The sequence below is a fragment of the Colossoma macropomum genome, unplaced genomic scaffold (assembly GCF_904425465.1).
Source record: "Colossoma macropomum unplaced genomic scaffold, Colossoma_macropomum, whole genome shotgun sequence".
Classification (NCBI taxonomy): Eukaryota; Metazoa; Chordata; class Actinopteri; order Characiformes; family Serrasalmidae; genus Colossoma; species Colossoma macropomum.
In genome coordinates, this window is record NW_023494805.1 from 24,994,412 (window position 1) to 25,017,790 (window position 23,379).

Below are 23,379 nucleotides of genomic sequence, written 5' to 3' on the forward strand. Positions count from 1 at the left end.
CGTTCAGGAAAGGGTTATGAAAGACAACGCAGCAAGATGAGAGATAGCAAGACAAATAGAGAGAGACAGAGTGAGAGAATTGTTTTTGTGTGAGTGTGTGTACGTGTGTTTGTGTGTGAGTGAGAGAGAGAGAATTGTTTATTGTGGGTGTGTGAGAGAGAAACAGGGAGAAAGAGATAGTCAGTGTGAAGAGAGAATTTTCTTTGAGACTGTAGCACTGAGCTCGATTATTTTAACTTAATTTGTGGAGATTGACTCATATTAGCATGACTAAAGTATTTGTGTAATTTATCCAAGTATGCATCTTGCAAGTTTGCTACCAAACACAGTTATAATTAATTTCATATGACCATCTTCCAACCTATCTTTATCCGTTAGAAATAAATAGACTGATTTTATTACTGTGCCTTTAAGACTGATTTATGTAAATTGCCTCTGTTCTGATTGGCTGCTCTGTAATTTGTCTCATTCAAAAAGTAATCCAGACTGAAACACTCATCATAACCTCATTGTGAAGGGGCAGAGCTAAATTGCTGTAGGCTGAATAGATGAGTATAGATAAATGACATAATGTGACATCATAAAAACAATGGATTCATATTGGGCTGTTTTTGCTGTTTTCTGTCTATGGACTATATGGACTGAGGAGTGAACGGTACATTTTGAAATTCCAATATTTATGTTCACTACAAGGAAGTCTTACATGTTTTCCATGATATGGACTGTTTTAAATGCTATGCTAGCCAACTGGACTATGTTTAACCTAATCAAAACTAGGCACGCTAATGAATTTGCCATCATGCTAACATTAGCATGATTACATGAAAAGTCAATAAAATCAAGATGCCAAAATTTAGTTGTTCACTAATTACTTGTTATCTTGAAAGCCAACATTCAGTATTTTCCCACCTAGCTACAGTATCTATGAAAGAATGCACCTGTAGGTGGAGCTTTACACAACAGAGTGCCAGATTCACTGACAATAACAACACGGAGCACGGCCAGCAACGAAAAATAAATAGAAAACGCATAAATGTTGCAGTTTACAGCAGATATGAACTGAGGATAAAGAAGTCAAATTGTGTTCTATTATATGTGTCTTCTCTTCTGGTCTCAAAAACAGAAGTGTGGATGTGTATTTGTGCATTTTTATTACGAATTAGAGAGTGTCATTCACTCCAGAATTATTGCTGTCAAACCTGTAAAAACTAAGAACATTACAGATTCATACTGGATTAAAATTTTGGATTTTGAAAGTATTCACTTAAATTATGTCCCAGGTAAAACTAATCCAGCTCCAGTAGCCCTTTATCTTTATTGCTGAAGAACAATAACAGAGCTACTATTACTGAGGGATCTGCAGGTTCAGTGAATTAGAGAAGGTAAATTACCCCAGAATTATCATAGTCAGACTCAAAGAACTACAGACATTACAGATTCACACTGGATTTAAATTTCAGATCTCGGTAATCACTTATTATAGTCTCTCTTCAGGTTAAAGTAATCCAGCTCGAATAGGACTGTAGACAGAGAATGTGTGGGTGAGAAAGAGAGAGAGAGAGAGCGAGAGAGAGAGAGAGAAGTATTCCCTGCTCTGTTTCTCACTCTCTAAGCCTCACCTCCCACTTCACTCTCCGACTCCAATTATCCTCTTCCCCCTCACCTACATCACTCATTTACATTTTAATCATTTAAAATCAATCTCATCCACACCTGAGCACTGATCTATCCTCTGCACTAGACCTGAAAGCGGTCAGGACTACACACACTCTCTCTCACACACACACACACACACACACCTACACACCCTACAGCAGTCTGATTATTATAAAACTGTTTCCTTTTTTCCTCAGTGATATTGTGATTACCATTATTAAATGTGAAGGACAATGATTGGTACTTGTGGCAGCACATTCTCCTGAAATACCTCCAGTTCATCAGGCTGTGTACCGCACCTGGGATTTGTCCAGATGCTGAACAGCAACATGTGAGATTGGCTAGAACACTCCTGTGGCTTGTCTCAACACTGGTTTGATGAACAGCTCCATTCTTAACTACAAATTCTCCATTACGATGCAACAGGCACGCTGCTAAAAGAACACGTTAATTGCAGAGACAGATTTCGATTAGCATACAATTAATTGTGTCGTCTTAATGCATGCGCTCACACACCCCGGTGGCGGAAAGAATACCAAAAATCTATATTCAAGTGAAAGTATTCTTCCAGAAAAGAACACACCACCCACAAAAACACTTACACAGCCATCTGACTTTTACATTATGTGAACATTTCAGGATGAATGGACCAATAGAAATGGTCCATAATCACTTGGATGAAAAAATCTTGCTCTATTAACTTGCACATGCTAATGCCCTGTCAACATGGGTTTGAATATTGAAAATTCTGTGTAAAGATATGCTGTAGAAAAAGTGTTTACCAGTGTTATATTCAAGAAATACATACACATTAATTACTCAAACAGTAGATAAATGATTCAAAAATTCCACACTGCTTCCAGCTCAGAACTGTGTGGGCGTGTCAGATCACATAATGATGGACAGTGGGGCAACCCAGCACCAGTTGCAGTGGTGAGTGACAGCATCAATGATGCTAAAGATGGTACACGCAGTAGGCTGGATCAGTGTGATCTGCCCCCCTCCACCCCCAGAAGAAAAACAGACCACTTCACTCTTCCCGACCACCCTCTGAATAGTGAGTAAAAAGTCTAAAAAGTCTGTTTAACAATCATTTTGGAGATCTAATTAGATTTTGCAGCTATTGTTTGAGAACTCAGACTTTCATCTCATGGCACGTTGATCATGACCATATCGTGTCCGATAGGTTTATCCTTAACCTATAGCTAGCACTCTAACTGGTGGACCGTGCTTCTGAAATGGAGGTCACACAGGCTGCCATCAGATCTGCAGATAGTGTGGAGGAACTTTTCATTTGCCTGATTGTGCACCACACCTGTAAATTATGACTGCATAAAAACACTGTGAGCCCTCATGTTGGGGGGAAGGGATGCTAACGTAATACTTTTACATAGTACTGTAGAGTATCACAATGTTTTTGTAATGTGACATCAAATTATTCACTTAAGGGCCAGCTCTATTGTATTTGTGTGCTTCTGTTTTATTGATCTTTTCTCAATTTCAAAACCTGAAGCTGTGATCACTTTTGTACATGTGTGTCTGTGTGTATGCATGCTGCACAGAATGAGTGAACTAAAGTGATGCACTGCTAATATGGGCCTCCTAAAGGGCCTGTCTGTAATACTAAGCTCCACTTAAATGAAAAGAAACTTGCATGTTATCATCATGCCACAGAGCTTTTACCTAGATTTATGCAGACACCCTTTCTGTTTAGTGAACTCAGTTAATTTAAGGTCCGCCCATTGCTAACACAGACATTCAGTTCTGTACAGTACAATCTCCTTAGAAAAGCTTTGCTAATAGAATGGGATGCTCTGGAGCAAAAGCACATGAGCCTAAGGTCACCATGGCCAATGTCAAGGATGCACTAGAGGGGTATAAAGCCCCTCAGCACTAGGCTGTGGAGAATTACATTCTCTGGAGTGATGGAGCTCCATCCAATACCTTTGAGATGAGTACTGGAGTGATCCAGAACTAATCATCAGTACCCGACCTCACTAATGTTCTTGTGACTGAATGTGGTCAAATTCTCACAGCAATGTGCCAACATCTAGTACAAACTCCCTATTAGTATGCCTAATTTCAGAAGAATCATTATTCATAATGTACATCTATTGCATTTCTCTATATGTGGGCAAACAGCCATGAAGATAAGAGAAGCAAATAAATGTAATCGATCTCCATATTCACAAAAACGGTAGCTAAGCATACTGTATTAACACACGCTGTGCTTAATTTCATCCTGGAATGAAGGCATACATTTAGATGACAGTATATTAAGCTTAATTCGCTTTTGCGGGGTGTTTTAAATGAGGTACATTAGTTTCATTTACAATGTCTATATAAAAGTGCTTTTATTATAAGGGCTAGTTACCCAATCACAGTTTTATATAAAACAATGGCTGGGTAATTAGGCCTTATGACTAAGGTAAAATTGAGTATTCACAGTTAAGGAATACAAATGTGCTCTGAGGTATAATGTGTACAAATGTTTTATGTTTCATTTTTAAGGGTGGATAGAAAGTCATATATACCCACAACAAAGCATGGACCTGCAGACGTTTTCAGACATTCTTCCAGAAGCTTCATCCGCAGTCTCTGTAGTTCTGGACTGTCCCACTCTTCTGGGTCAACCCCCCAGTACAAGTCCACCACCTGAGGAAAACAAATGGACAAAAAGCATAAGTGTCCTACATATCCACATCAGTACAACATTTAGTCCACAAGAGAGGAATCTGGATCCCTTTTATGCAGGACCCCAGTGTCTACACTTTAAAAGAAAGTTTTTAACTTATTAAACTACATGCTTTACTTCTTCTACAAGCTCCTCTAAGCAGAGAAGAAATGGCATTTTTTTAAAAATTGATACTATTGTGTCCTGTGGTAAACAATGCTTCCAAACCAGATGCATTTTGTCTTACATATATATTCCCCCAGAACGTCGCTGGATTCTCTGAATTATGAGGCCAGACCATGATTAATGCTGCATATATTCTAAAGCAAGCTACCCCTCCTGCACATTGAAATGACATTGTACAAAAGGAAGTCTACTATTTAACCCCTTCAGTAGCCAGGGTCCACTTGGGGGCCCAAAGTTTCATTACACACTTCTATAACCTAAGAATAGCTCAACTAGGTTGCATTGAAGTCCCTGTAGTTACTGAATAATAAGTATATAATAAGCATGGGATTTTAAGGGGCTAACTTAAACACTATTTTTATAACAACACAAATTAATCACACTGTAAGCTACTGCTGCCAACTATCACATTTTACAAAGCTTGCTGGTTTGTGTCAGAATTCAGAGGATCCAGCAATTCAGAGGAAAAATGTTGTACGGCAAACTGTATTGGTGTGGAACATAGTTGTTTATGACAGTAGTGTCTTTTTCCCAATGGCAAATCTGGCTTAGACCTGGAGTTCCTAATAGGGGCGTGGCATCAACTACAGAATGAAGGTCTATTGGCCATGACTAAGCAGATGAGAAAAATCGTGTACAAATAAATAAAAAAAGAGGGTAGAATGAATCATTTTCAAGGCTTAGGGCTCCCTTCCTGAAAAAAGATTACAGAATACATTGACTTTAATCAGTTGACAGTAGAGAACAGTACATGGGTTAATTATAATTATTACTTCTTTAAAAAACTATTTAATTCTCTTATTCCTGGAGAACTTTAATTGCCTTGTTATATTTTTCAAACCCATGCAGTGCACATTGCTACTTTAAAGAACAGGGCTAGGGAGAGAGAGAGAAAAAACACAAGAGAAAGAGAAAGAAGTGTGGAGAGAGATAAGAAGAAAAGGGGATCTACAGGGACTGTCTCAACAGGGAGCTTAACCGCGCTTGCACATAACGAACAGATTTGACAGCACACTGCTAGAAATGAATGGCGTCAAATGAGCAGGTAGAGAGAGGAGAGAGGGTGGACTCTTTGTGAACGCAATTTGACGCTTTTTTTCTTCTCTCTCAGGCTTGTATTTGTGTTGCTTGTTGTTTGCCATGGCCATGTTTCTGCAGCCTGTAGTCTGTTGAAAGGAAAGTGTGGGTTAGCTAGGGAGAGGCTGGTAGGAAGTGTAAAGTGGCAGATCACTAAATGAGCCAGCAGCAGTGTACCAGTCTCCTGCAGAGCCTTTTACACTCTCAGGTCCTCAATAGAGCGAGAGAAAGCTGGGCCATCTGGATACAACATACATGCACACATATAAATGCACCTGAGAAGGTTTCAGGTATGTGTGCATTTGTGTACAGGAGCGAGAGGGTGTTAGACAGAGACGCTGTGTGTGTGGGGGTGGGTAACAGGGGTGTAATGAAGAGAGACAGGACATTTCCTGAGCACCAGAATGGCCAAGCTCGGGGATGTCCCTGGACGCATTTGTCAGAATCAGTGTCGCTGGTGCAGATAATTCAAACAGCAAACACGCTGTAGGGGGAATCTCTGTCACTCCGGCTGGGGATTTGTATGTGTGTGTGTATGCATTTGAATTCTGGTGTGTTAGAGAGGTTTGGTTTTTGGTGATTCTGCAAGCACCAGCCAGACGAGATTGCCCAGCCCTAGTGTGTAGTATGTATGTGCATTCCTCTCCAGTTTACATTCCCCTCCAGTTTAATCTTCCAGACCATGCAGCATTCCATGCAGCAAAAGTAAGATGATTTTAACTTTTGTTTAAAGAACACAGCTGTGGCTTCAAATTTGTGCTTATGGGCCAGATTCCTATAATTGGGTGGTGACAATGCTACACCGTGCGGCACGGTAAGAAAGACTTCATAAAGTTAATTCATAAAGTTACCGTGGTTGTGATTAGTGCACCAGTGCATATTTTAGGACGTAAAATGTCATTTCTCACTGCTAAAAATTCAAGCTTTTTTAATTAGCAAGAATTCAGTGTGCATATGTGAAAATTAAAACTACATCAGTAAATAAAAAATTTTGACTATTAAAAATTTGCTTTTTACTAAAAATATAATTTTCACGTGTGAATTTAATTCCTTTGTAAAATTTGTTGAAAATAGAAAAACAGCATTAAAAGCTAAAACTGCTTGCAAAGAAATCAATTCAATGTAATTAGAATCTCAACATGTCAAATTACTCTTCACTTATTTGGGTTACAAGCTAAACACAGGGGGATTCGCCAAACATCAAATTTGCCACAGGAAGAAGAGGCTGTTTTTAGTACAGTGCCAGTTAAATCTGTCAATCTGCTAGTCGTCTTCCTCCTTATGTACTCCTAGAGCAGCAGTTACAAGGTTTACCAGGGAAAATTACCACCAGAGTAGTTCAGGCTTATTTTTTGCAGGATTGTAACATGTTATGAATTGCTACCGGTGCATGTAAATGAGATAAAAGTGCTGCAATGCCTCACATCGTACAAGCAGTAAAATACGCTGGTAATCTTCGTTTAATCTACGTTAATGTGCAGTGTTCCCACCATGGTATCAGCTCAGGGTTCACAAATTTTATCACTCCTGGGCGCCCCCCTCTGGTGCAGTATCAACCACTCCAACCTGTCAGTGCCGAAGGCATGCGTCACCAGAGCTCTTGGAATCCCATCAGTAAAGCCCTGATAACACTGATAACCAGCACATGACAAACTCTTTCATCATAAAAGCTTATTAGAAGAGAAAGTGTTTCCTTCTGAGTGCAGCACATTCAGGAGAAACTAAAAACAGCACAGTTAAATTAGTTTATAGTGCACTGGTGTGTGCATGAATGAAGTGAGTATTCTTTACTAAATGTTGTTATGGTCTGCATGATGCTTGTTAGTCAAGCAATGGAGTTAGTTTGAGTCACTTTCGGACACTTTTGGAGACGTGGTTTGGATCGTAATTTTGGTGAATTCTTAGTTTGTAGCTGCTATGATTAGTGCTTAGCTATTAGCATTTTGTTTAAGTGTTTGTAGTGCTGTTATATTCTGAGTGGATGATGCTACTATTTTCAGCCACAGACTCTCTTACACATACACTCACCGCACTTTATTAGGAACACTATACTAATACTGAGTAGGGCCTCTCTTAGCTCTCAAAACAGCCTCAATTCTTCATGGCATCGATTCCACAAGATGTTGAAAACATTCCTTTGAGATTCTGGTCCATTCTTTCAGGTACATTTTCATTCTGTGAATCTTCCATTTCACCACATCCCAGAGGTGTTCTATTGGATTCAGATCTGGTGACTGGGAAGGCATGGGAATGGGTAAATTGTGGACATGAAGGTATACACGTGGTTAGCAACAGTACTCAAATAGGCTGTGGCATTCAAGCAATGAATGATGATGGTATTAACAGACCCAGTGTGTCAAGAAAACATTCCCTGCACCATTACACCACCTCCACTAGCCTGATCTGTTGACACAAAGCAAATTGGGTCCATGGATTTATGCTGTTGGTGCCAGATTTTGACTCTGCCATCTGTGTGACTCAGCAGAAATTGAGATTCAGACAAGGCTACATTTTTCCAATCTTCAACTGTCCAGTTTTGGTGAGCTTGTGTCCACTGCAGCCCCAGTTTTCTGTTCTTGGCTGACAGAAGTGGAACCCGGCATGGTCTTCTGCTGTTGTTGCCCATCCATCTCAAAGTTCGATGTGTTGTGCTTTCTGAGATGCTTTTCTGCTCACCACATTTATACAGAGAGGTTATATGAGTTACCATAGCTGTTTGATCAGCTTAAACTAGTCTGGCCATTCTCCATTGACCTCTTTCATCAACAAGACATTTCTGTCCACAGAACCCATGCTCACTTACAGTTTTTTTCTTTACTGCACCATTCTGAGTGGAAAAACTCTACAGACGCTTTGTGTGTGAAAATCCTAGGAGATCAGCGGTTATAGACATACTCAATTGTCTTGCACCAACAATCATGCCACGGTCAAAATCACTGAGATCACATTTTTCCCCCATTCTGATGGTTGATGTGAACATCACCTGAAGCTGCTGGCCCATTTCTGCATTATTTCATGCACTGCACTGCTGCCACATGATTGGCTCAACATATAATTGCAGAAGAGTAGGTGTACAGGTGTTCCTAATAAAGTGCTGGGTGAGTCTATGTTCCCTCATATTAATGCTGAGCCTTTATGATTACTCTGTCACCCTGAGCTCTGACAGGAACTATAGTGACCCACACCTAGAGTACAGTAGAACAGAAACATCCTTAAAATTATTTATTTATTAAGTGTTATTCATTTTAAGGTAAACATTAACAAAAATATCTGTTGTATCTGATATGTTGTCATTGCACCATGTATATATAGAGGCAAAGAATATATATATAAGAAGCGAAAGGGGGTACACAGCAGGAGGTTTAATGTCTGAGGGAGTATGGGAATGGAAAAAGTTTAGTTTAGTGGGTATCCTTGTATATGTTCATGCAGTATCCTTAGTATTACTAAGGATAGTATTACTTAGTATTACATAGTATCCTTGCACAGTCATATGCATTTTACATGTTTTGTTGATTGAGAAAATATGTACACATCCTGTGCAGAGGACACATTTCTACACATTTCAATGCACAATTACTGTTTATTATTTGTTTATTTGGTGAAAAAATAAAACATAACATTTGGCCAGTGCAAAAATTATGGCACATTTTATATTTTGTGTCTTGTTTTTTTTCCAATCAGTTTAACTCCGCACTAAAATTTACAGAAAAGTGTCATCTTTTAGATTTGTTCCCTATAGAGGATGCATTTAATATGTTTTGACTTCAATCAACAAAACATGTCATTTGACCATGGATATTAAAACTTTTGCATACAACTGCATGTTGGAGATGAGTTCAAATCACTGTTTGGGTAGTAAAGCTAGTATTTTTGGCTTCCTTGGGAAAAACTCTTTACACTGGTTTCCTCTGAAACATGATTACAGTGTCTCTCCTGATAAGACTACTTGCAATATGCTGTAAATTAAAATCAGTTTAATTCATGTTCATGTTGCTGCTTTTTCCACTTGAGCCTCTGCCCCCTCAAAATGTTTGTGTACAGATCTGTTAGAGAGCTTTGGTTTATGGTGATTCTGCAAGCACCAGCCAGAGGAGACTGTGTGTGTGTGTGTGTGTGTGTGTGTGTGTGTGTATCTGTCTTCTCCAGCTTAATCTACAAACCCAAAGCAGGCAGCAATCCATTTATTTTCGCTTTTAAGTTTCATTCAAAGAGCACAGTTATGGCTCACATCCAAGATCACACACAAAAACATGCGAGTCTGACATCAGTATCTGAAGAAGTGAACACTCCAGATTTCTGTGATACACAAAATCTGTGGAAACGTGAATACCTCTCTGAGAAACAGCCTGCAGCTTATTATAGCTCCTAAAAATCTGAACTTCTTTCATGCTCACTTTGAAGAACCGCATGTCTGTTATTCACATTCCTTTTCAACTTCAGCTTGACAATCTTACTCCATTCAGACTGGTCTAGGATTTATCTTCCATTCACACTCTTCTAGAATGCCATTCTCCATTCACATTGTTCTTAAATGTTCTCCATTCACACTGTTCTTGAATGTTTTTCTCTACTCACATTGTTCTAGAATGTTCTTCCTTATTCACACTGCTCTAAAAGGGTCTCCCATACTCAGGCTGCTCAACACACTCTCTCCCATTCAGACTGTTCTAGAACATTGTCCTCAGTTCTAGAATGTTACCCTCATTCACCCTGTCCTAGAATGTTTTCCTCCATTCATACTAATCTAGAATGTTCTATTCACGATATTCTACTCCATTTATACTAACCTAGAATGTTCTCCACAATTCACATGGTTCTAGAATATTCTCCACATTCACACTGGAAAGTACTCCCCTATCCCCACTGTTCTACAATGCTCTCCTCCACTCATCTGTTCTAGAGTGTTTTCTTCATTCACACAGTTCTAGAATGCTTCCCATCATTCACTCTGTTCTAGAATGATCTATTCTACAATGTTCTTCACAATTTACATGGTTCTATAATGTTCTATATATGTTTTTCTCCATTTGCACAGGTTCATTTGGCTGATCAGTACTAATTAACTGTAACAGTAAAAAACATACTGTTTTTGACATTAAGGCTGGAGCACAGTGACCACATATTCTACAACAAACACTGAGGAACCAGTAAGAATGGAAAGAGAGCATTCTAGAGCCTCCCAACAAACAAACACAGGTAGACACACCATCAAGCATTTCTGTCTGTTGTTTGTTTGGTCAGTGTGCTCTGGCTTTGTGGGAATTGTGGGTATAAATATTTGCTTTGACTGACATTCACACTTCTGCATTTCAACAACCAATGGGCTGTCAGTGGAAAGGCTACATGGCTCTGTTTTGAACTGTGATTTGCAGATAACAACAGTCAGCTCTCCTCTAATTGGCTGAGACTTTTTTCTCTGCACACACATCCAGGTTTCTTTTTATTCTCTTAATAAGACACACACATGCAAGCGCACACACACACAGCCCCTAGCCCTCTCTAGTGATTTAACCTTTGAAACAGCCTTCTCACTGAGGCAAGTCTGACATAGTTTCTTATGACAAATGCTGACTTCTAAATCCACCCGCCCAACCATACTTCACCATTAGGGAACAATTCAACCAACCTTTATCCCCAACACATCTGGGACAGCACATTCCTCATTTATCTAAGGAGACACACGCACACACCAACCTTTCATTTAAAGTGAGCTGGAAGAATTGAAGTATTAACAAAACAGGCAATTAGGAAGTGACAGGAAAGCCCCAGAGACTCACTCGCAACACGGTACAGAAACATCTGGACACGACTAATGACCAGCTCAATCTTCTGAAGTTTGTCTGGGCTTTCCAGTGAGAGAGGGACTACACAGGTAGATAATGAGCATGTAGCTGAAGCTCTTTGTAGAAGCAGCTATGGAGAAGCAGCTAGCGAAGCTGACAGTGTGACAAGCTGTTCGATCCCTCTCATAACAGAGAGCTGTTAATAAACCAGGAGCACAATTAATCTAAGCAGATTAGTGCTTTCTGTGACAGTGATGTCCGACACTAATCATTTGAACCGCATTAGTTACTAATCTGTCTTTATAACTGACTACATCAGTTCAGCACATCACATTGCTGAGTGTTCTTTGAAACTGTGGCCTTAAATTAGGAACGCACCCATATGGGAGTTGTGGGCCGATGCCATCCAGGATCTTTTATGTGCATCTGCAGATCTTATACATGAACTTATACATGATTTATAAAAATAGGGGTTAGGATTGCATCCACCTGGATTAGCATTAAAGAGAAATATAACCGTTACTTCTGTAGGGTTACAAATGCATAAAATAAATAAAATGCTGACATTTTAGCACAATAACCCAGTGTCGCATAAACGCTCCACTCTTCCAGTACACCAATAAATACGCCATGAAATATCAGTTTGAAATATCGGCTAGATTAAACATTTGTCTGATGATAGTATTTTTATAAAATATCTGCCAGTACTGATATGAATACAAATATGATATCATTGTTTATCCCTGCTTAAAATCATATCTTCAAGCTCTTGTAAGCTGATTTGATCCCATAATTAGTCCAAGCTGAAAAACAATGTAGAAATCTTGAATAGCTAGGTGGGGCATGTTCCTTAGTGGGCTGGATAAATATTTAAGAACATATCTGGTGAAAGCCTTCTTGGTTCAGAAGAGATATTTCAATGTACACTATTCACCTTCAATTTTCTACTGTACATCTCTACATTTCTTTTCTATTCTTTCGCTTTTTCAAAATGGAAAATAGCCTACCCAGTGTCACTTTTGCCCATTTTGTGGTGAGAAAATTATAACGTTTTACACGCTTGATTATGGGTGGCATCCAGTGTGTATAAAGCTGTCCACATAATATAAAACACAGACTATGGCCCCCCTTAAAAACTGGTCAATAAATCGCTGTAAACCAGTGGAATATTTGGGAAAACAACTTATTTGCTTATGCTTGATGGCAATTAATGTGTTTTGTTTGTTGTTGGAAAACTGACATAACTTTAAACATTTTCGAAGCTTTAAAAATGAATTGCTTGGCTCCATACTTTTAGCCTGTAATGTAGATTTAATCAGGTAATAATAGTCATTTTGGCTTAAAGAATGTAACTTTGAATGTAGAAACTCCACAGAAAACCAATCTAGGACTAGGCTTAGGCTTAAAAGACTGGCCAATAGACACAGAACTTCATAACGAAAGGCAAATATGTATTTGCATAATAATTACCCTGTGCAGTGTCATAGCAAGCATTGATCCGAGGATTTGTGTGCTTATTTTTATGTAAATCCCTCATGGAGGCTGCCAGAGGATTTAACCATGCCCATCTTTGGAGAAGAGATACCGAATATACACTATCAGTAGTGTAAAGTAGTGTATCCGTGTGTTAGTGCTGAGGTCAAGAGACACTTTAGGGAACATTCCACAGAAAGTCTATCATTTAAAATGTGAATCTAACTGTGGAGTTAAAGGCTTTAGCCAGCTCTCTCTCTCTCTCTCTCTCTATCTCTCTCTCCCTCTGTCTTGCTCTATCGCTCAGTTTCTTTCTCTTTGGAGCATTGCTACCGTTTATAGCATGTCAAGTGTGAGGAATAATTCATATTTGCTGAAGGCATAATCATTAGGCTTCATGGTTATGCCGAGGAATTTATGAGTATGCCTTAGAGAGCTGGGGATGAAGCCAGGCAGAAAACAGAGAGAGAAAACAACCAACAGAGCAGCCTTAGCAGGAGGGCTAATACAAATATAGATATATCACAGGCAGCAGGCTGCAAAGACTGTAGTTAACAGCTTAATCGCTGACTAGAATACATAATATTCAAAGCTACTCTTCTATACACCCCATACTGTATGTCTGTCCATAATCTGTATGTCTATCTATACCAGTGCACCACATTCAGCACTAAACTCCAAATGCTCTAACTACTGTACAGTAAGTGATGGGTCAGTTTAGGTCTGCTTAATTAAGCAATTAAGTCATTAAACAAAACATTTCATTCTGAGACTAAAAGAGACATTAAGCTCTTAATCAATTGTGAAACCCATTATGTAGATAGCTGGATGCAATACATGTGTGTTATGATTGAATGCCGTTTAGTGCTTAATTCCATTCATTACTTAACATGCTGTGAAGGGATTTCAATAAAACGCACAGTAATATGTGGGTGCTTTTAGTCACTACAGTCAAGCTACCATTGCATCCACTGTAATCACAGCATCCATTCAAACTGATTTAAGCAGAACATTGTACCCATAAGTTTAGCATTTCATACCTGTTAGAAGCCCTGGGTCTCAAATCGAGGTGTTGCAGACTAGCCACTTTTAGTGCATTAAGTAGTGCATCCACACTGGAAAATGAAACAGGATGTGCTGTATTGTATATACCTGAATAAATGCAGTGTTCACGCTGTTTGTACTCAGCAGCCATGGCTGTCATATGTAGAGGAAGAAGAGGAGTCATCAAAGACATCCACAGCTTGAAATTTCAAATATGGTTTAGATGTTTTTGTCCTTAAATAACTGCATTTCTGTTAGAATATTTGCAATATGGGGATAAATATTCCAAAATGTTGTCTCGCAAGCCAGTTTGGTGCTTTTCAATGCATAACATGGCCAAAAACTGCCTACTTTGTCAAGAAGAGACCATTTGACTGGATTGCAAAATGACCAATCACAGCCTGTTGTTTTGCTGTTGCATGTAGGGGCAGGTGATTGTGGAACTCTCATCATAATGCCCAGTGCAGACAGCTGTTCGCTATTGCTGGTTAGAATGTAGCTGGAAAAACAGTACTTTGTTTTCTGTCCGAATGATAAAACACATATCAGACACTCCATTTCCGTTTGGGAGGCTGAGACTGTTATAGCTAATTTTACCTTGATAATGTTAGCTATTTTGTCCTTGCCATAGTGCATAGTACCCAAACTTCACCACCAGCCACCAACGACTGGTAGCTTACTGATATAAGTGATCAGCCACTTAGTGCTATAGCTAGCAATGTTTACAAAATACAGGCCAGGATTCAGTTCTGGGTACTAATTTGAAGACTTTGGTCCTGGACCAACAGTAGCCAGGTTTCTATTCAGCTGTTGTGGACAAATACAGAAACATGTCATCAGTCCTATGATTTTATTCTGTTCGCATTTACAGTATTTATTTGGCAAACATATTGCTGTCATAATTTATCACATTTAGCAATTCTTTTTGACATTTGCCTTTTCCATTTCCATCTTTTTTATTTGACGTATTAAGATATGCATATAATACATAGATTAAAGCTCAGCTAGTATGAGCCTTTAAAAAAGCAATAGCACAAGTTAGCATAGTCTGTTTACTGTCTCTTAAATTAACCACTTTTGACATATTCTAATTGTTAATTACTAGAAGAGTGAGTTAGAAATTTGTACTATCCTAACAGAATTTGGCTGTAAATTTGGCTGTTCACGGTACAAGACAAGACCTAAATAGATTAAATCTCTTCCCACCCAAAACAACATTTTACAGTCTAAGACACCCACAGTACTCTATTAATACAATGATTTACTGCTCAAATCACCTCACAGTGGAGCTCACGAGTGTTGGCTAGGCACCCTTCCAGCCACTGATTATACGTGGATGTGTCATTTTAAGAACAGACAAATTATAGTACTGATAGCCTCCATTTAGGGGCAATTAGAGAAGAAATATGACACGTTAACATGGTCAATTATGAGCAGTAGTGAAGAGCAGACAGGGAGAGAGAGGCTTGCTTCAAGATAAAAAGCAATAGATGTGCGAAGCAGGCCGGGGGAGAAATACAAGAGGGAGAGAGACAGAGAGAAAGAAAAATTAAAAGGGCTGTCAAAGTTCTCCTGATTTACAAGGCTAGGCTAGGCTACCCAGAATGCACTGTGCCTTGAGTGCCTCTGCAATTAGACTACTGCTATGGCAACCAGCCACCTAGCCTGCCTGCCTTTTCAATTTATGAGATAGACAGAGAGAGAGAGAGAGAGAGAGAGAGAGAGAGAGGGAGAGAGAGGGAGAAAGAATGCCTTAACAATTCCAAAGTCCACTAATAATGTAACCGATACCTAAACTACAAGAAGCGCCTGATTAAACCCATCTTCTCCTATCCAGTGGAAAACGAAGAGTCAATGTCGATTAATAATTCATTGTGAATGAAGAGGAGAACCAGGCTGAGGGAGAACAGCACAATGCTCAAAGTGTGCATGATTTCCATCAATCATCCTCATGCCCGGATGAAAATGTTAATTTCTTTTTTGCAAATGACTAATCGATATGCTTGAAGACCGTATGCTGAAACCATTTTAATTCCACACAAGCTGGCAGATCAATGAGAAATCTAGCAAAACCCCCAGCAAGCTGAGCATCTGTTTCTCGCTTTTTATCTCTCTCTCTGTCTCTGCCACCCTTTGGCTGATTTCCTTCTCTTCTCCAATCATCTTCTATCTGATGTCCCTATAGAGGAGAAGCCCTGATGTGGAAATGACAGGAAAATGGAGCACTTACACAACTTGCCATGATTTTGAATAGAAAAATAGAAACACTTATATGCATACATTTGTGCTCTTTTTTGTTGTCATTTTTTGCCAGATTTTACGCTTTCTTTCAGTCTTTTTCCGTGATGTGTCATGCATTTCAAGAATCCAGTTTATTTATTTATTTATTCACGTATGTCAATGCAGTCACAGAGGACTCCAAAGATCTACTTTGAGGGGTTTTAACCTAAGCTTAAAAGGTCTATAGCACTTTCATAAAAGAGTTTGATGTAGTATATAACCATGCCAGTCACTCCCCAGTCCATACAGTCCACATTTGGAAAGAAAACTGCAAAGAGATCCTGTTTTGCACTGTTTATATGATATCATGAAAACACATTTACATATATTCACCTATTCAGCCTATAGCAGTTTAGCCCCACACATTCACACTGATGTTATGAGTGTTTCAGCCCAGACTGCTTTTTGAGTCGCAAAACAGGGCAGCCAGTCAGAATAATGATCATTTACATACAGTCATATGCAAATTTTTGGGTGTCCCTGGTCAAATTGTGAAAATAAGTTAACACATCTTACACAGAGAACACAGTATCTGCACAGTTTAGTGCAGAATGACTGTTTATTTACTGAATTTAACATCTTAGGAAAGAAATAAAAAACATTAAATGGGCCTGTGCAAAGGTTATAGCACATTTTATATTTTATTTTTTTCCACAATGTTAAATTCAGCAAGTAAATAGAAACTAAACTAAAATTTGCAGAAAAAATGCAAAATAAATATTTAAGTTTGTTCCCTCCAGAATGTGTATTAACTTATTTTCACATGTATCATCAACATATAAATTGATGGGGGTGTTCAAACATTTGCGTATGTCAGTCGTAAAGGTACAGTAATAAAAACAGCCTGTTTAATTCTAAGGGTTAAAGAGAGTTGGGAAAATGGTCATATAATTATGTGTTATGCCTCTTTTTGGTACCTACAACCACACAAACATTATAAGTGGTCCTCAGGGGAAACAATGCGAAAAATGTAGGATATGGGTCATTTAAAGGAATACTCCAGCAATATTTAACCTAAAAAGCTTAAAGGAATATTCAGTGTTTTCTGACCTAGTGTCAATCGGCTACATCTTGCATATGGTTGATTATCATAGATGATAATTTTCACACTTTCCTCCATACTTAGTAAAAGAACAGAAAAACTGTTCACTCATATCAGAGGACACTGGGCAGTTGCTTTATACTGGAGTATAAGCGCCAATTCCGCTCCCTTATGAGCCACCTCCTCTATAGCGTTACTCTTGGCCTAGTTTCATTTTTTTCACACACCATATCTGCAGACTAATTTTGAAAGACAGCCATTAAACCTCTCCCCCTCCGACTGTATCAACAAGCCTGCAATCACAGCACACAGTGGTTATCGTCGTCATGGCAGCCCACGTTCATTAGTGGCGATTGGCTAGCGCCTGCGGTCCCCTCGCTCCCTGCCTGGATTATTTAGCCCATCATTAAAAGGTGTTGTTTATATGAAAACAAGGTTTAGTGTGCTTCTGTATGTGTCCGAGTATACATGTGACAGTGCATGTGTGTTGATGTGATTAGGAAGAAGAATGTGTGCAAATTTAATGGTTGTGGTTTTATGTTTTCTGGTGGGGTTGAGACAGTGAGGGGAAACCTGTGGCTTGAATGTTAACAATGCAGTCATGAGTTGCTCATGTGTAAAACTTAATTTGCAGCTTCCACAGGAATTAACATTTAAAATCTTTTGCCTTGAATTGATGCTTGTAATTTATTTAGTAGACAAATACTACGTAATGTGCAATATTACAAACCGTCATATCGTTTTTTTGTTTTAACAGCAGCTACCCTGTATATCGTGTAGGCATTTCATGACAAATGGACCAACAGAAATGTTCTAAAATGACTTGCAATTGAATTTCCTTTTACACAAACATCCTTTGAAGTTATTCCAGATATTCCGAAAGTAATTCACCTAAAAAGTTACCATTTTGAGGATACACTGTTTTATGATAGTAGTGAGGATAAATTAGCAATAGAGGTTCGATGTTCAGATTTGATATGATTTGAACTTTGAACTGTGTTGATTTTGATATTTTATGTGTTAAAAATGTCACAGGCATGTAATAAAACTAATACGATACAAATTATATTAATTATATAAACTAAATTTAATATAAATTGTATTTTAAAATAAAAGTTAGCAAAGTAGCTTATCCTTATGCAAAACAGTGATCTGACAAAACACTACAACTGAGCTATAAACAATATAAACATTGATAGGATGTATCCAGATGCCTGGTTTTGATCATTGACAGTGTATTCCATGAAAGACAGCGAATGAGAGAAGAGTCAGAGGGGCATATCAGTGATACAGTTTTAAATTTCAATACACTGTTTTGAACGTCTTTTTTATACTGTGTTTAAGTCGTTACACAGTTAATAACCAGTTTACTGTACTAAGTCCATCGGCCTTACTCTGATTACTGCTGTGATATACTGTGTTAACAGTAGCTTCTCCTCTCCTCTCTCTCTTTTCCTCTACCTCTGTTTCATCTTACACTTACCACCAACTGCAGACTTTATACATTCCTCACATATTTCTCTTTCCAATAGCCTAAAGACCCTATAACAAGACTTGGTACCATGGTGAAATGAAGTGAAGAAACCACTGAATCACCTCTGTATTACTCTACTGCCATCATAACCAATCCACTCTGCTTCCATACACTCATACATAATCATATCAATATGAGGCTCCCCATATAACCCCATACTCAGACTGCTGTAATTCTCTCCATACTGTAACACCATCACAGCGCTTCTGTCATCTTGGTGGCTTTCAGAACCGTTCTCCTCCACACCGCTAAACTCACCCGATGTATGTGTGTGTGTGTGTGTGTGTGTGGAATGATTCAACTGAACAAGGACACTGCCTAAGGCATTCTCTCTGTTTCTCTCTCTCTCTCTCTCTCTCTCTCTCACTGCTGCACACACACACCACACATGTACACACATGCACACACAGATTTACTCCAACATCCGTCCCTTTCAGGAATGCCACAGGAAATAGAATCAAATAATGGTGACCAGAGAGAATCGCGATTTGCCACATCACATTTGCCAGCTGAGGGAATCGGCTACCCCCTCATTCCCCATCTCCCTCCCTCTGTCTCTCTCTCTCTCGCTCTGTCTCTCTCTCTCACTCTCTCTCTCTCTCTCTCTCTCTCTCTCTCTCTCTCTCTCACTCTTTCTCTCTCTCTTTCTCTCACTCTTTCTACTAATGCAAACGAAGCTTGATGGGCAGTAAACCAAAAATGCCACCATATGGATGTGAATATTGATCATCCTTTTTGAACTTTTAAACTCTGTTTTGCATATCTATCCGTACAGCATATGATGTGAGTCACAGACATTGCCTTGCAAATCCCAAGCCAGAATCTAATCGAGGCTTTAAGAAAGGTATAGTGATAAACAATGAACTGTCCGGTCAAATTCTGGAAGCCCCAATGTCACTCTTAAAGATGCCAGGAAGTATTTTTGGAACAATGCTACATAAGACCTTTTCAATCGTGAGTTCCTGAAATAATTTTTGTAAATGAGATATGTGAGTGTGAAGAAGCGTTTTAGAATTTACACATTGTGAAGAAGGGGTCTTCAGTTCCTGTCCTGGGGGCTGGTGTTCAGCACAGTTTGGCAATTTCTCTGCTTAAGCACACCTGGTTTAACTCATCTGTTCAGTGCCAGCTTTAGTAGGTGTGTTTCAGCAGAGAAATCGGTGCCAAACTTTGCTAGATGCCAGCCCTCCAGGACCACAATAGTAGACGCTATAAATAATTCTATAATTCTACACCAATTAGTGGATTTTGCTAGAACTGTATATTTAAGCTAAGAAACATTTAGGAACCTTTCATTTAAATAGTAGTCAAAGAACTGGGATCCATGAGTGATCTGGTAATGCACCTGGATGTATTCTAGTGCAGCAACTATTTAATATTTTTATTTTTCAAATATTCTATCAAATATTATCTCAAATATTCAAATATTCTATAAGAACAAGAAAAGCTCAAGACGTTACACTTTAATTTCTGAATGGATACAGGTTTTTCCATTATTATTATTATTAGTAGAAGTAGTAGTAGTAGTATGTAATTAATTATCTACATTATTTTGCATACATTATGTTTGTTTTGTATTTTAATAAAATTTTGTTCAAAAACTACAAGGTAATGAAAAAACATCACTAATTTTTTCCATAGCGTATGACATTAAAATGCTAAACCATATCTAGCAACTCTGATCAGGTTTCTGGCTCTTTGTGAACAGCAGTGAACGGCGCAAGAGAGCGGAGGAAACAGCATCTTTTTAACGAAAATCTTTTTAACCATCAACTTTATGGTCAACTCTTGTGAATAAATGAGGGAGTGATGAGCATGTTCATTTATTCTTGCTTAAAAACAAGCTAGCTAGCAATCCAGAGCAGTAGAAAACTTTTTTTGACTGCACCAGTAGTTAAAACTCATTGTTTCCTCAAACTGTGAGAGTCTAACCAGCTGAGACCAATGAGTCAAGTGCTTGCAACTGCTGCTTCTGGTGACAAGCTAGCATTTAGCTTGATAAACAAATGTTTTCCCATGAAAGTGCGTGGGTTTGTAAACGCAGTAAATGTGTCATTTATTCAAATGACATCTATTTTTTTTTATATTTTAATTACTGAATTTACAAAATAGTGTCAAACATTTATTGCAGCCCTAAAGCATTCAGGAATAATGTAGCACTGTCACATTAACTGGAAATACTTATTTAAGAATTAAAATGTTGGATAAAAGAGAAAAAGCAGAAGATATTGAACCTGGACCTCAGTTATTGGTCCTTGGAGCTAAACTAAGCTCATTCAGAAAGATTTCCAGCTGGCTTCTGCAGCAGAGGCCGCAACTGAGTACGTCTAAGGATAGTGAAGATACAATGATTTTTGAGAAATGCTATTAAATAGGCCATGAATTGTTTACATAAGTTTGAGAGAGGCTGGAGGAAAAGCTTTCTAACCCAGGACAAGCCCCAAGCCTGTGTTGCTTTCGTCCAATCTCTGGCATCTGCTTCAGCCGCTGGCCACCGTCTCTCCTAGCCCTTCTGGATTTGTTTAACAAACACCCTCGATAGATATCTCTCCCTTTCTCTCTCTTTGCTCGCCCAATGCAAACAATTTGCATTGTAAATGATCCTCCATAAGCGCTGGAAGTAGAGGAGGGACCTGAGGACGAAACAAAAGGAGAGCTGCGTCCCGTGCTTATCTGCGGCGATATCCAGCAGTAGTCCCTAAGCAAGCTTTATCATTTCGCGCCAGATTGAGGGAGGGAGGGAGGGACAGAGGGAATGAGACGGAGTATAAAAGAGACAGAAAGACTTAGTCATACCATTCCTCTAAGTAATGCGGTTGAAGTGGACACTGCACAGCTCAGTAATATTATTTCCAGGAGATCAAGAAAGCCCCGGCGGCTCTGCTGGGACAGGAAGAGTGCATGCACATAGCAAAAATATGTGTTACCTGGAACTCAATGCCATAATTCTCTCTACAGAAGTCTCTCAGTTTGGGGTAGACATGTTCTTTCAGAGCATTTCTCTCTGCTTCCGTATCTGCAACAGAAAACACAAAAACACAGAAACAAAGACTCTCTTTTAGTTCAGCAAAACAGTGGTGTTTTCTAAGGTGACATTTTTCTACCTCATGTAGCCTGCGTTTGATCATTTCTTGTCCATGTGACAAACTCTAGTCAAAACCTGTTGGTTTACTCTCCTATGATCTCTATCATCCACTCTTTTATCGTTTGTCAAGCGTGTGTTTACATATCTACATCATCAAGGGTAAGGCATCAGCCTTCGGCTCAGATACAGTCAGGCCACTGACTCATAAGAGTCATGAGGAAGGCATAAGGCACAACACGTTTGAGTTTGCGGGAACAGTATGCAGGCCACCTAGTCAAACGCATATTAAAGTACACTGCCTGTTGCGTACATTACGTATGTAATAGGCAGTACAATATGTCATTTTTAATAATAAATGCTGTCAGTGATAAGCAACATATGTATACATAACCAAAGTTGGATAAACATGTTGATAGGTCACCACTGTTTCCCGTCAGCATGCTGTGTAAGGATTACATCAGAGCCATTCAGCAAACATCACATTCAGAATCAGCTCTAGATCTTTTGTTTGTTCTCTTGTGTATGAAGTAACAATTCAACATCACATAGCTGGCCAAGAAAAACTAAACAGCCAACTGTCCAGTTACTTATGGTGCTCTGAAATGGAGCATTTTGTATAAAATTGCTTGTTGTTCTTATATGGTTCATCTAATATAAATGTAAATACTCTCAAATTACAGTAGACAGTCTGCACTTTAACCTCACAGGAACTCATTCCAGAGCCAAAACAACCAGAACTGACTCATTACACAATTACTAATAGACTGTGCTGTGCTGTTACAACTAAGCTGTTAGTTCAGGCCATGAAGGTAAAAAAAGAGAGAAAAGAAGAAGAAGAACAACAACAACAACAAGACCACTCTATGTTAATGCTTATTTCTGTCAGCACCTCTATGGGATTTTTAGTTGTATGTTAGTGCCATACTAACGCTGGTGCACATGAACATTTTTGGCCATTCCAGATTAAACATAGAAATCTGAAGCTTGTGAAAGAGAAGCCATGTTATATTTGAACCTTCTCAAAATAGAAACATATATTTAACCTTGTATGTAGCATTTTTATGCATATTCACATCCAGTGTACAACACGTATCTACAACTTCCAGAAGGCCTAGTGTGACATTTTCTGGTCCTGCTCCATGTAAAACAGAATGTGATTGGTTGAATCCCCCCCCCCACTGTCACTTCCTAATGCTTAGTTAATGTAGCATGTAAGGCTTCTTTTCAGCTTCTGAAAGAAAGATACCATAGAAGAAAAAAATTCTGATTGAAAGTTTCAAGCTTTTAACCTTTTAGTTTCCAACCAAAATGTAACAATGAAAAAAGAATATTACGACAATATTTATCATAATATAATCACAGTGTCTTTGTTATACTCATAACAAAAATTGGTAATCTAAAATTTGAAACAAAAAGTATGCATCTCAAAAAAGAAAAAAAAAAACAGGTTCAGTGAAAATCAGCACAACATTGCTCCTAATATCAATATTTAAATCTCACTACTGACCACAATCTGACCTTTCAGTAGTAAAATATGTCTAA

At 38.7% G+C, this 23,379-nt stretch overlaps 1 protein-coding gene across 1 annotated transcript in view; it reads right to left on the minus strand.

Moving 5' to 3' along the window:
• Positions 1 to 21,927, minus strand: part of LOC118825649 (NACHT and WD repeat domain-containing protein 2) — a 48,858-nt gene extending 26,931 nt beyond the window's left edge. Inside the window, exons 1-2 of the mRNA XM_036596376.1 lie at positions 21,680 to 21,927; positions 4,195 to 4,311 (exon numbers count right to left, since the gene is read on the minus strand). Of these exons, the coding sequence (XP_036452269.1) occupies positions 4,195 to 4,311; positions 21,680 to 21,880 (318 nt within the window). The 5' untranslated portion in view covers positions 21,881 to 21,927. The remainder of the gene's footprint in view (positions 1 to 4,194; positions 4,312 to 21,679) is intronic.
• Positions 21,928 to 23,379: the final 1,452 nt, after the last annotated feature.